Here is a 14,652-nt window from a genome sequence, read left to right as displayed (position 1 = left end):
CGGACAAACCGTATATCACAGATTCAGCATACAGAGTGTTCCATTGTCTGAATACGGGAAGCACCTGTATTTTAGCGGTTAACCCGTATAGCAAAGATTCAGCATACAGAGTCCGTTTCTAAATACGAAACACTCGTATTTTGTATTGCGTTTTGTTGTGTTGCCGTCCGTTCTACAGAAATGACCTTCTTTACTTACCCAAAAGTGTTCGGTCACAAATTACCAGCAGATTTTGCCGTGAACAAGAGCTACATTTTTTACAGTGACGGTCGCATTGGACGAGAACACGAAAAGATATGAATAATTGCGGGAGATAGGTTAACACAAACAACTTTATTGAGAACAATAGATATTGTTCTGTCGAAAAACCTTTGGCCAGCTGAGTCCGTATTTTTACCCTGCCATATATTTCTCATAAGCTTGTCGGCCACTTCAGTCATCGGAAGAGTAATTCAACTTTAGTACCTTTTTTTCCGTGGACTCGGAATCGCTGTGAGCCTTTTTATTTTCACTGCAAGGTGAAGGCACTTATCACCATTATTCACTATCCTCATTTTTCTTATGCAAAATTTATTCTGGGTCTAAATTTTCTAACCGAATATCTTCCGAGGTGCAGTCCTGGAATTCCATTTGCTATCCTATATATCTCGTCGATTACGTGCACAATCCTGCATAAATGTGATGGAGTCAAAAAAATACTGAAAACGAGGTTTTCACGGAAGAATTGGTTAAGCCACTATTGTAACTCTCACATGCTTCGAAGTTAACCTGCATTAATGGTATTCTACAACGGTATACCGGAATACTCTAAACCTTTTGGATCCGGACGCTCATAACTAATATGCCGATATCAAATATCACATCTGTAATGTGAATCTTTTTATCCAGTCATAAAGCACGGTTTCTTCTTTTTCTTTCGAATTGCTTTGGTGTTCTGATTGATCTGATTGAAGGATTTATCTTTGGTTCATTATCGCTGCCATTTATGACTGGAAATTTTTGTGTTATTCATGGCCAATTATTAAAGGATAGCAATTTACAAATAGCAAGTACTCCCATTAAACTGCAATATATCTTTTAATCGTGTGTATTTGTGAAAAGTATATGTCTCTACATCGCATAATTTTTGAGTAATAGAAAACATTATTTCCCTCTCTAAAATTGTACAAGACTGTGAGGAAAGCTTTTGCTACTTTGTGCTGCTTAATGTTAAAAGGAAATCAATTTCATATGCCCCATGCTACCTCTTAGCATGTTTCGTTGTTTATAGAGAACAAAGCTAGCAATTATACGCCAGATACCGCTTTTACAATATCCCTCATAATGGGCATGGTAGTGACGCAGTTAAGCGGAAATAAATATTTACGGAGCTGTTTAAAGCCATGTGCCTGGAGTGCGATAAAATGGGTGTCGGTGCGTCTCTCGTAAATATTGCAAAGTGTTCTCGCTGCAGATTCACAATTTCCCCAAAATATTTTGATATATCGAATGGCTCGATTTATCCAAGCACAATGTATACTGTTTCGCTCAATGCCTATACCATCAGTTCCCTGATATTTTTAAATATATCCCGTGGCTTACTCCATACGTTCTCGTTATTCAATTTTCTTCGGTAGAATACTAACAGAAACGATTCAATCAATTCATGAGGCCACAGCCCACAATGCGCGTTTGCTTTATTGTGTTAAACCTTAATCTTTAATAAAGATCTAGTAGATACTAGGCAATTTCAAGGTCCTAGCGTTCTCTGTTGAGGCTCTTCAGGTTCGCTTGTGCCCCAGATCTCTTGCGCCACAGATTTCTCTAACAACGCCCCCTTACGTTCAACTTCCAACTTTTTACCCACGCACCCTACGATTATTCCTTCCTAACGCATTCGAACCATTATTCGAAATTTGAAAAATTCATCTTCGTCTGGTGTAGACGGCATCAGCGCTAACTTCTTGATCAGCACTACAGGATACAGTGCTTCTTTTCCTAATAACTTCGGAGCGATTGGTTGGTTGATGGCAAAGCTAATCCTTGTTCCTAAATCAGGGGGAAAAGATAATGCATGCTACTTTCGTCCTGAATGACTAACATCAGTAGCATGCAAGAATCTAGAACAAATTATATTTACTGAGTTAGTGAGTTTTTTTACGGTATAACTACTTTATTAACGTCGGAGCAGCATTGTTTTCAGAAATCACTTTGCTCTGAGACACAACTACTTTTATTTAGTAATGATTTGCATCTGTCAACCACCGACTGTCGATTCTGGGTCAATCACCGACTGTTCTTTTTTTCTATCCTTTGTGAAGGCGTTGTTGGTCATTCGCTTCTACTTTTTAAGGAAGGTCTGCCTAATGTAGAGGCTAACGTGCTTAGCTGTTTTCGTGCCTTTGTCAGTAACCGTGCACAATTTATATCTGGTAATGGACTGGCACATCTACAGCAACAATCTTTTCTGGCGTCTGACAAGGTTCGATGCTCGGTACGTTATTCCTTCTAATTTATGTAAATTACTAGCCAATCAACCTATTATCCAAAATTCGTCTGTTAGCTGACGACTGCATCATAAACCTGAAAATAACCTAGCGAGGTTGCCTCAATTTAGACTGACCTAGTTAGCATACATAACTGGTGCAAGAAATGGCACTTGGACCTAAATCCTTCAAAACGCAAGACGATAAATTTTACTCGAAGTTCATCCCCATGTCTGGAATATTTGCTCAATGATGCTCCACTTTATTGACTTAAATGATATCTCTGTGTATTCTTTCATATTACTATTACTATTACCTGGACACCTCATTCTATTAGTCATATTACTTTAAAGCGCAACCGCACACTAGGGCTATTGGGAAAAAACTTTTTTTTTCATCCCGACCTTCATTAAAAAGCTAATTTACACAACTCACGTGCATTCACGAGTAAAGTACTTATCGTCGATATGTCATCCAGGTAATTTTAGAACATTCAGCGAAATGGGGGATGTGCAGAATTGCTCCGCACGCTTCGCTTTCTCTGATTATCATCAAACCTCGAGAGTTACAAAAATGAAGTTCCACCTAGTCCTACTTCTGCTCGTAATGCAGTGCAAGCTTTCACACCTTATTGCACCTCATAAATTATATTCATGTAATGGCACATATAACATATAACTAAACAATATTGCCCTAGTCGCCACCTACGCAATAATCTGAATCCGTTCCAGGCTGTAAAACTTTGTCACCAGCTTGCATAGTATGATGACTCCTCCCATCGAGGCGGCTTCTCATTTTTCCCAATCCCAAACACAACAAGCATGCAAAGGTGCCACGTGTTTAACTGAGCAACGCAAAACACCACACAGTCCACACACGCTATTCTTTCTTTTTTTGCAAGAGTAGTATTTAGTTCGCACACATTTACCTTCGGACACAGATTTGCTACAACCTGTGCCACAATTTCGGTAAGTTTACTCGCAGTAGCTGGTGCCACTGTGATTCACCAATTAATTATTGCGACATCCCACCTCCATATTTGCGGTTCAGGTTTCTCTTTGAGTTCTTATCCCATGCGAGATTACTGCGCATATTTCGATCGAATATTTTTGAAAAGGACACTGCCATGAGAAAGCGGGTAACGTTCGTGCTACTAAAACCACCTGCATTTATCCCAGAACCCACTGACCACCAGCAAAAGGTGGATGGTCCAACATGTAGTACGCGTACTTTAACTCACTGACACGCCTTTCTTCCGACTGCATGCAGTGATTCCACTTGCCTCACACCGTCAGTACCATCAGTACCATAATCTTGTACCCAGGCTGCAAAACTTTATAACCAGTGTATAATGATTTGCTACAAACTTGGCTTATAATTATTTTATTGTTCATGATTAACACGTTGTTCACAGCAATTTTTTTTTATTTTGTCTCTGCGGCTAATCTATCTGTCTCGCTGGTATATGGCTATCCTTATTGTTGGATCTATAAAATCAGCACATTTCCATTTAACAGCTAACTTCGTCTGCTCCATATTAATTCTTCAATATTTGTCGCGTGCTCTCCATCGATGTTAATGATAGTTTAGTACGTTGCGCAATCGTCGGCAATGCTTTCTCTTAATATTATAGATACCTCACAGTGTATGTCGCTTTTTGATTACTCCACTTCACCGATTGTCTCCTGCTTATTTCTAAAATTGCTTTTATTGTGACATAATTTTGCTGAATCGTACAACATTTCCCAAGCCCTCTGTTATATTAAAATGCTTAGGCTACTTTAAAGAAATATGGCTAACAAATAAATAAATGAATAAACAGAGCATTAACCACCAAGTAGAGCGAAAGCTTCTGTGTATTCAAACATACGTAACTTATATGTTGTCTCTCTAATACTTATGCTCATTGATTTGTGAGTGGCCCGCTGGGAACTAAAAATGCTAAGGCTGGCGAAAGTGCGTGTCAAACTTCTTCTGCCTCAGTCGCATTTGATTGCATGGTTGGCTCGCATGAATCTGAGCGTTTATGCCTCTTGGTCATAGTTCTGATTTGGGTGAAGGTTTTTGGAGACTGGGTAATTTATAGCGTGTCTGCCCAGTGCTGCTTCAGACCGCCTTTAGAGCTAGTTTGCAGCCGCATCATGAGAGATGAGCTTTCTGCACTATCTCCGGCGAATATTCTCGTTTTCAACATGATGCCGCTGATTCCGCGTAATATTTTTGCTTCCATGACAGCAAAAGCAGCACTGGACATTATTCATAGTGTGCCGCATCGCATGACGAGCTAGACCACCACTTGATAGATCATGTAGCCATTGACAGATCTCGCAGAGCACGCCGGCGTGTGTCACTTCGACCAGGCCGCCCTGATGCATGTGCTGGCTCGGTGATTCAGGCTACCGTCATCACAAAATAACTACGCTGAGGAAGTAACTGAAGGAACTATCTCCCCTCACAGTCCGGCTCACCAACCACGTGATCATTTCGTAGGCTGCGATCGTCCCGCACTACAAGCAGCACGCTGTCAACGAAAGCCAACACCTACACGGTAGTTTGTGGCGCCAATGCTGTTCACGAGCCAGACAACACGCGGAGATAGTTCCTTCGAATAGCTTGTGGGCCCACTGGTATCATGGCACGTGGGAGCATAATCACGGGGAACTTGTATTTCGCGCGCTATAAGTAAAGCGTGAAAGAAATAATTAAGAAGAGCTTAATGCACTCAAAGCTACTCAATGGGTTCTTGCGAACGAAAGAGTAACCGTTAATAATTCACACCCTTAATATAAAACGAATATGGTTAACCGTTATAATCTTTATTTAGACAGGTAATTATTCCACAAAAAGCTTTCCTGGTGGTAGAAATAGATTGATAACCGGGCACCGTAGGTCTGATAATCCCATAATGTACCAGTTTATTTAACAGCTTGGCTAATGTTACCTAGTGCTAACATTCATTCGAGTAATTTGTTCTAAGCTATATGTACAACAAGATAGCAAAATGTCATCAAATAAATTCATCCAGCCCTCGATTGCGTAGGTACAGTAGCAATCGATTTGCTGGGGCACTCTCTATAAACTGCATAGTTAACTACAGTTATTTCGCGCACCCATAGGAACTTATAATGCTCCTTCTCGAATTTGAAGTATTATACCAAACGCACACAAACCATTCCTTTTTTCGTTTTATTCCATCCCTTTTCAAACAACTATGGAAACTCAGTCCAGTGCATATTATCCAACGTAATCACAGCGGCTGATGTGGCAACGTAATTTGCGTATTACCTCAATTTCTTTTAGTTCCCTTTGACATCTTATCTTTTAGAACAGTTTGCGAAAGTTAAGTTCTTCCCACTTTCGTAAACAGTCCATATGGTGTTAGTGATGCATAAATTATAAAGAACTTTTGTGTCGCCTGTTTTTGCATGCACTGTAATGTAGGTGATGTCACACAACTTACTCTGCTATTCCCACAGCATCCGTCACTCTGTGTTGGTTAGAAACAAAGCATACTAAAAGCGAGAGCGAGGAGAAGACCTCGAAAAGGTTAAATCCCAGAGCCATAATCCTGTATGACTGGAGTGCAAATTCCTAAAGTCGCTGAAAATCCTCGGCCTACTTATACACAAGCACGGATGGGTTGCCTCCACCTTACACAAACTGCAACAAACCGTTAAACCAGTAGCTAATTTGGTACCACGGGTAGGAAACAAAAGACACAGCTTGAAAGAACAAGATGCGGTCAGAGTCATTCAAGCCGTCATCATTAGCAGAACGACCTACGGTACTCCTTACCTGGACCTCAAAGCTGCAGAAATAGAAAAACTTGACACATTAATGTCCAAGTGAGATCTATACACCACCGTTGTTGAGTAGTTCAGCGACATGAATTGGCGGGGCACTTGAAACCAAACTCTTTTAGCACAAAGTAAGCGAATTATTTCTAGTCTCGTTTTGAAATATCTACATTGAAGTTTCCATTGATGATCACAGGGGTAGTGTCATCACGGCTAACTTATGCAAAGCAAAAGCACTTCTTGTTGGGCTACTTGGTAGCTGTTCATTATAAAATATAAAGACGCCAAATAAACGGACACACACAAGAGAAGAGAACGGGACAGGGCGCCACTCGCAACTGTTTTATAACAGAACGCAGGCACATATCTACCGTCAGTCAAGACATGCGCACAGGGCAAGCTTTCATTCACACATCTAATCAAACATTCATAACACACAACGCACAAGAAACCTCATCTCAGCCTTATATAATGATATCGAAGTTTCGCTAACGCACAAGCTGCCTTTCTTGCCTATGTGATAGGCTTCAAGCAGTTCCCTTGCTCTATTATCATTACTTCGGGCAAGAATCCACACATCTGAAAAACGTGGTAATGCAAAGTACGTGGCCATGAACATCTCGATATCACGCTTGGGTGTATATAATTATTCCGTCTTTCGTTTGTACGGCACAGACATTCCCACAGTCGGTGGCATTGTCCCCTTGCGGGCCAAGTTGGTTGTACATACATTTTGTAATCCCCATTATATGGCAATGCCTCCTGCTCGTGAGTTCATGTGCTGTTCACAAACGATTCCAGTATACCCATCCACTTGAAACAATGCATATTAATTTATTTGTTTCATTTATTATTATTTATTATTATTACCATTATAAGGTCGCAGTGCTTAAAGCCTGCTTCACCTCCACCGCGGGTAGGCGCGGTATAGCACTATCTGCGGGATCGGCCCACGCTCACCTTTCTTATTGCTAACGCACAAGCATGGAACATACATGGAACCCTAGCCATACACAGCTTCGCTGTAAAAATTCGACGTTCTCCTTGAGCTTTTGCACCAGGCGTTCTTCCGCAAAACGGGATTGCTGCAAAGCATCGAACTAAATCGCATGCACAAAAAATCGGGGACTTAGGACTGTCACAGCCTTCCTGAACATGGCTACTGATTCCTACTAAATTCTTAGAACTGATCACAAACATACATTACATATCTATGTAAATAGGCATAGAAATGCATAATTTCTTATATTTTGCCTTCCCTCTTCTTGGCCACCTGACTAGGCGCCCACGCATGGCCAACTGTTAATCATGAACGGTTGTATATAGAACAGTGGTATGCAACAGATAAGTCACATTAACAAAACAAATAAACGTTTTCTCTTCCCCTAAAGGCTATGTGTCGCAGTGAAGAAAATGGTGCAGCAACCCTATTTGTGTTTACATATGTGTCGTACCATGCAATCCTCTGCATATACCTCGCCTCAACGTTCTTTTCGCTACAAACACCAACCATCGCATTTGTCCTCTCGACCTCGTTGCGTTGATGTGTCAGCCTTCCGAATTGGGGTTTGAATTTGCACGTAGCATCTTGACATTGTGTTGCATAAACAGTAGCGTAGAAAAACAACAAAGATGGGAGTATGAGCCATTTTCAAAGGAACAAGCAACAAAGATTAAAGATGGGTACTGTGCAAACAAAAAGTACAGACATTGTATTGATTTGTGAAGAGCATAGGACGAAAATAGAGACAACAGCACGCATCACATATAGTTTTATACCGAAGCTTGAGTATTTCCCGTATTATTATTTTAAATAAGCTAAGAACTGCTTTCTTCCTCAAATTGCAGCAAAATCACATTTTATGATTTGAATCTTTCAATATAACAATTTGCACTGTTATATGCCTTGTGTCTCAATTAAAAGATACAAATTCGCCTTCGAAAGCGCCTCTCGGACGCACTGCTCAGTGATTAAATAAAATCAGTCATGGGGGCCATGCTTCACGAAACTGGTGACAGCGGAAGTTACAAAGCCACCATATTTTATGCATCAATCATTCGAGAGGTGTCGAAAAAGGTAAATTTCCAGGTATTTCTTGAGGAACCGTACAAGCACCCTGTCTAAGTGTTCTGTGGACTGATTCTGATTATAAAATTCAACCTCGCTACGAACTTAGAACAAGAGCAGCGTGCTCAGCGGCAAGCGCAAATTCTATTCATTTTAGAGAAAACCACGTCTGTGTAGTATTCACATACCCGTCTTACAAAAGCTTCGCTTCACATATTTTAAGCACGTATGTAGAATCTGCATACCTTATGTCTTTTCTGTTCCTTTATCGTGGTTGTCAGAAACATGCATGTGAAAACTCATGTCATGTCGAACCAACTCGCCCACTGCCGAATTTTCCTTGAAAACTCTTTATTCGCGAAGAAAGATTAGGGAATTCATTGATACTGCGTGCTATCATTTTTTGAAGCTTTATAATAATGATGAAGTTCGAGGTCCAACCCCGTCATTCAAATCCAGTGAAACGCGGCCCGCTGCTTTAAGGCCGGGAGAAGCTGAGAAATCATGCTAAATATAACGTTCAGCATGAACCGAGTCATAGGCAACGGCAAATCTAGTGAGTGTGATAGACTTCAGGTTGATGGACACATTTACTGCACCAACAGCATAAAGCTGCGGGTGAAACACGGGAGGCTGGCCTTTTCTCCCCTAATACACAAACAACATACCGTTTTCGGATCTAGTTACCTGACAACAGCAGTCAGTCGGCTGTGCCACACGGTAATCAAGTGCGAGCAGCATTTATTATTATAAAGTGCAAGCCTCATATATTATGAACTCGAAGGTGAGGCTCGTTCTACTTGCTATACCTGGCCTAACCTCCAAAGTTGAGTAGAGAAATATGTTTGAAATATGACCGCAAACATGGTGGGATTCGTCGCCGATTGCGCTGGTTCAATAACGCTTTATTCAGGAAGAAAATGATGCAATCACCAGAAATATGTTAGTCCAAAACTAAACACAATGTAACAACAGTGCAATTGGCTTATTATTCTGCCTAAGAAATTGCGTAGCAGTGCAGATATATTGTTTATATTTTTGGTTAGCCTGATTAGCAGTACGTGGTTCGGGGTCTTGCTCGCCTGCCTTCAAAGATGCCACGTGTGCAAGTTTTTCAAAATGAGAAAAAAAAACTGTCGTATTTACTTTCTTGGTAAGACACGTTTATATAAATACCATTATCTGTCGTGTTTATATAACATTCATTTTGTAACTGCTTGGGAATCACATCACCTGTACATAAGGCAAAGGAACAATTAATAGTGCGTTTACCGATTTCGATATGGCACAAAATGTCGAAAGCTCACAATATTCACACATGTCTCACTAATGTCTCACGAAACATTTAACGCTGTTCTAACTGCGAAATTCACAATTTCCGATTTGCGGCAACTCTCTTACGACAAACTTTCGCCTTATCTATGGGATACGTGGGTTCTCCGTATTTCTTCGGAACCGGAAACTGCGGCAAGGGCATGTTTGCGCTTGCATCTCCAAGAGCTCCAAAGATAAACTAGGGAGCATCTGGAGTTATTTGGCTTTCTGCGAATCTCCAAGGAAAACAAAGAGTATTGAACACAGGCACTTGAATACGCATCGTCTTGAATCGAAACAATGCCTGTTATTCTTCGTGTGGACTTTTACACGAATGACAAGGACGGCCAGTGCTCTGTATTGGGCGCAGAACTCTCCTTTAATTCGCAGCGCAAAACTCAGTGGTGCGTTATTTACGAGCATACTTTCACATATTTTCTAGTAATTAAGTGACCATACTTGATTAACCATTTGGTAAGCAAAGTTTCGAAGCACACAACTTTGCCATTGAGATTATTTTACAGCACAGGAAGCTACAAATTTTTATATTTCATTCGTTTCTGCGTGCAGCAATTGGATAACAGTTCAAGCAAAGTTCTCCAGAATATCTACGTCTATCCAATGATTGTGGCAGCAATAATTTCGGCTTCCCTTCTGTACTCCGCTTGCATCGCCGCAAAGGAACCTGCATCAAGGCGGAAAGGACAAGGTAAGTACGGGCTGGGTTTATAAGTAGCTAATTGAATGCGAACTTTTTTTACCTTACTTAAGTTTTTAAAGAAGGCTAGCAGGCTTCACAATGCCCCAGTTGCGGTATGCATTCTCGACTCGTTTCTCTTTCACTCGGAAAAGCTTTCTTGCTTTTCAGCACGTTTTGTAAGCCTATGTTGAGCAATATGCCTTATATACAGAAGAAATATAAACATGATCAAAGTTTCTCTTGTTGCTCTTGTTGATCAAAGATCAACAACAGCATCAGTAGTTGTTTTCTGAAAAGGTCCTGTTTACCTTGTGGCAAAGCATATTTTTTGTATTAGCACCCAAAATCACTTTTGTACGTGAGCAGTGGCTTGAATGGCTTTCTGGCTGACAGCTGTATGGAAACACCCTCACGAAGCGTGTTTGGAGCACTATAGAAGTGGAACACAGTAGGCTACTTCTTTATCACATGCCACAATTTGCTTTTCATTTTATTGCGCTCGTCCTCGCAAGGTTTCTGGTTAGAAATACACTGCGACAGAGGTCAACTATTTTCTTAGGTGTCATGAAACCCTAGGAATTCCATGTTGGCCACTTTCTTTCAGTACAATACATATATTATGAAGGTACGTCGTTACGACAGGCCACTCTTTTCATTTTTACTTTGGAAGTGCATCCGTTTTCTGTTAATCGCCGATCATCCCAAAGAGCTGTGGGAAGACGTGACGGCGGCCAATGAGCCTTACCGTCGTCCGTACATTCATTTCGGTAGAAGAGCGAAGGCGAAGAGCCGAGTGGAGTCTGCGGCGACCAGCTGGCCGGCTTCCAGAACAACACTGCGCGTGCCGAGTTTGCGCCTCGAGCACTCGCTGCGCATCTTTATTCTTTCCTTCATTTGCGGCCGGCTGAGAGCGCCGACCAAAGTGCCCCTCGATGCGGCGCCGGTGGGCTCTACAAGAGTTTCTCCGCAGAAGATGGGATCAGGGCATCAAGATACCGTCTCCTTCTAAGTTTGTTAATTTGGTCCACGAAGTGAAAGTCACAGCATGATCCCAAGAGTTGTTGCAACCTTTCCGCATCCTTGAATAATTAAAAATGAATTCTGCTATTATTCCGTGACAAAATCACAATTTAGTTATGAGGCACGCCAGAGGGCAGGACGCCGAATTAATTTTCGCCGCCTGAGATTTTTTAACGTGCACTTAATGCATGATATGTGGGCTCTCTTGTATTGCGCCCCATTGAAATGCGCCTGCCCTGGCCGGGATTTTGAACCCACGACCTCTGACTTAGCAGCGCTACGCCGAAGCTGCCGTGTCATCACGATAGGGGGCTTGAATATACTACGCTTCCTTTCTCTTCCTTGAAGTATCCCAAGTCCAATGTAAAAAAAAAAACCTTATCCACCATCCGCGCGTACTTCTAACATGTGTGATTTTTGTTTTCTGATGTCAAAACGTGCAAAAGTTTAATGAACGCACTTTTTTGGTAGTATGTTTGTCAATTCTGGGCGTTGGATCGTCTTCGTAAACATAGACACAACATTTTCTGCATCCGCGTGGTGAGCGAAATTAGCGGGAAAATATAATAAAGTTCATCTGCATAGAAGAAACATGCTGGCACATTAAAGTGTTGCAACTCCGACTGAAGCTCTCGATCCCATTTTTCCATGAACTGCTTTGACACGACCGGTACCAAACACGACCCTATATATATGCAGTCCTGTTGACCCTAAACTAATCCCTCGTATTCAGTCTTTAGTGAGCGGAGGTTCTGGGAATTATAAAGGCTCATATTTTCCCGCGCTCCTACGTCCGCCACGGAAGCGAGGAGAGCAGACGCCTTCTTCCCCTCTTCCCGTGCGCCTTAAGAAAGTCAATGCCTCCCTCAAAGTGCTGAACTGTGCGCAGTTCTTATATCCGTAATTTTTTTCCGACGAACCTTGAATGTATATCTGACAGCATCCCCTACGAAGCCTCTTTTCTACGGCTATCGTTCTGAATGAGTTTCTTTTTTTGTTGTTAGCTTTTGTCGGCGACGCGTTCACACGCGTCAACACGGACATAATCATAACCGTAAGCAAATACGTCATCAGAGAAACACAGCTACACTTTGCAGCTGATGCGAGTGCTAACCAAATTCCTAATGCGGGAGCATCAGCTATATGGTCAAAAAATGCAAGAGTGAAGGAAAGCATCCAAGCCTTCACAATGTGTCAGATTGGCGTCCACATATGCGTCAGTGCGCCTTTAATTTTGCTAACGGAGGATGAGGTCATAATAATTCTGGAGAAGATACGATAGGAGGCCTCGATAAACGTGTGCAGTGGTGTATCAATCGACCTGAATGCTGCGTAAAAAGGCGTTTGCTATGAGGACTTACACGTGGGAGATCACGCCAGCGCCCCCGTCCGCAGCAGTTGTATTCACCTGTCGCTCACCAGAATCAGGTGTAACATGGCGGCAGGCTTCAATAAATTGTCGCCGTGGCCTCTTCCTAACCTCAGCCGGCTCCCCACGCATGCGGGTACAATAGCAGAATGAACCCTCGAACACTGGAGGCGACGTACGGATTGTACGGGGGGAGAGCTCGCTTCAATTTCCCAATTAGGATGATCCCGCTTGAACTCCAAGTTTAAAATAATTAATGATTTCTTAATTAGCGACTAATTATTACGTAGTACGCGTCTACTTTGTGTTTGGCACCGCTAACAGCATGTCTCCGAAGGAACCGGCCTTTTATTTCATAACTGCTATTTTAAATATTACATGAGGTTTCGCAGAAACACACTGTATAGAGAATGATTGCGTGGAATAAAGAGCGGTTACTTCGGGCTTGTTCAGTGTCAATGCCATGTTGTTGCTTTTTTTTGCATTCTTGCATTTCTTTTCGCAATAGTGCTCTGCAGTCACTCAATATGTAGAACCGAATAACATTAACCTTAGCTCTTCTATCAATAATTGCAATTTTAAAGTCGGCTAGTACTTGAATATAAAAAACATTTTATACAACCCTCGTTGTTTACACTGGTGTATGAAATGTGTATTCAGCGTCTGCAGCCTAGATAGTCCCTTTCAACTTCCTAATCCCCTCCCCCCACTTAATGATGAGCTGCACGAACACGCATCAGGTGAGACAACGTGTCACAACAAAAGTTCTGGTAGCTCAATGCCCTAACTTACAACTTTCTTTGTGACAACCAGCCTTTGATTTCCTACTGTTCTTGTAGTTTTCATTAACAGAGAATGGTAAAATGCTAACTGGGACGGCGAGGCATTTTATAGCTGAACTCGTAGCACAGTTAGCATTTGATGGTTCTAGAGGAAGTTGTTATGGCGCGGCTACTATTGGGCTTATCCAGAAAAAATATTATTTTGTCTAGTATGCCTGCGCTTTAACATTGGCAACCAGATGTATAAATTTGTGTTTTGCATATAAGAAGCAACCCTCCTACCCCCCTTCCCGAGTGCTAATTCTGTCTGTTTTGCTGCTTGATCCTTACAGCACCAACCACTGGTCCAAGTTCTGGTAAGCGTTTTATTATATATCAACACAATAGTAGCTTTTACAATCTGTTGCTTTTCATCCGCATGATCACATACGTCAGTGCGTGCCTGTACGCATACAATTACAATATTTACAATAAATTTAAGGCAATTTCTTGCATCATTATTGTGTGACAGGGAATTAATCACCTTCTGATATATCATGGCGCGTGTACTTAGTTACTGTGCTTCGACAGACCCGTAGTGCTTGCTCCAGAAGTGTACTGGCAAAACAAGTAGGTAATAAAAATACTTATACAGCTACCTTCCATAGTCTCCAGCCACTGGTTGGATTCAGTCATATTTTTAAGCAAGTTTAGGGGTAAATACGTTGTACTACGGCAGAATATGTTTATTAGTGAGCCTCGCGGCATGAAAGTACTCGATACACCTTTTGAAATAGTTGTAATGGTTGGAGGTCGTAAAATGTGGCAGTTGCGTACTTTTCCTGTGAGGTTTTTCACGTTAACCATAGGGCCGTAAACAAAATTCGCCATTGACCAAAACGCTCCTAAGGAACATAGCAACGGGTCATGCAAAAGAAGCGGCTATCGCGACTATTTCTGGGTAAACTATATCAAGGTAGTTAAAATATAAGATCTTAGAGGAAACTATTATGCACTATATAACTAATAATACTAATTTAAAGCTCAACATTTACGCAAACATTTTAATAGACCTTCTGTATTTCAAGTACTGATGTCAGCTGGTAGTCTAAGCTAAACAGTCTGACTAAATACTAGTGCCTTGCACTGGCTTTGACA

The 14,652-nt window shown here is 41.6% G+C and overlaps 1 protein-coding gene across 1 annotated transcript in view; it reads left to right on the top strand.

Moving 5' to 3' along the window:
- The first annotated feature begins 259 nt into the window (after positions 1-259).
- Positions 260-14,652, top strand: part of LOC129385371 (uncharacterized) — a 30,938-nt gene continuing 16,545 nt past the window's right edge. Inside the window, exons 1-3 of the mRNA XM_055072009.2 lie at positions 260-492; positions 10,215-10,353; positions 13,848-13,871. Coding sequence (XP_054927984.1) covers positions 10,266-10,353; positions 13,848-13,871 — 112 coding nt within the window. The 5' untranslated portion in view covers positions 260-492; positions 10,215-10,265. The remainder of the gene's footprint in view (positions 493-10,214; positions 10,354-13,847; positions 13,872-14,652) is intronic.

The sequence above is a fragment of the Dermacentor andersoni genome, chromosome 7 (assembly GCF_023375885.2).
Source record: "Dermacentor andersoni chromosome 7, qqDerAnde1_hic_scaffold, whole genome shotgun sequence".
In the NCBI taxonomy this organism is placed as follows: Eukaryota; Metazoa; Arthropoda; class Arachnida; order Ixodida; family Ixodidae; genus Dermacentor; species Dermacentor andersoni.
This window is presented reverse-complemented; position numbering and strand designations above follow the sequence as displayed.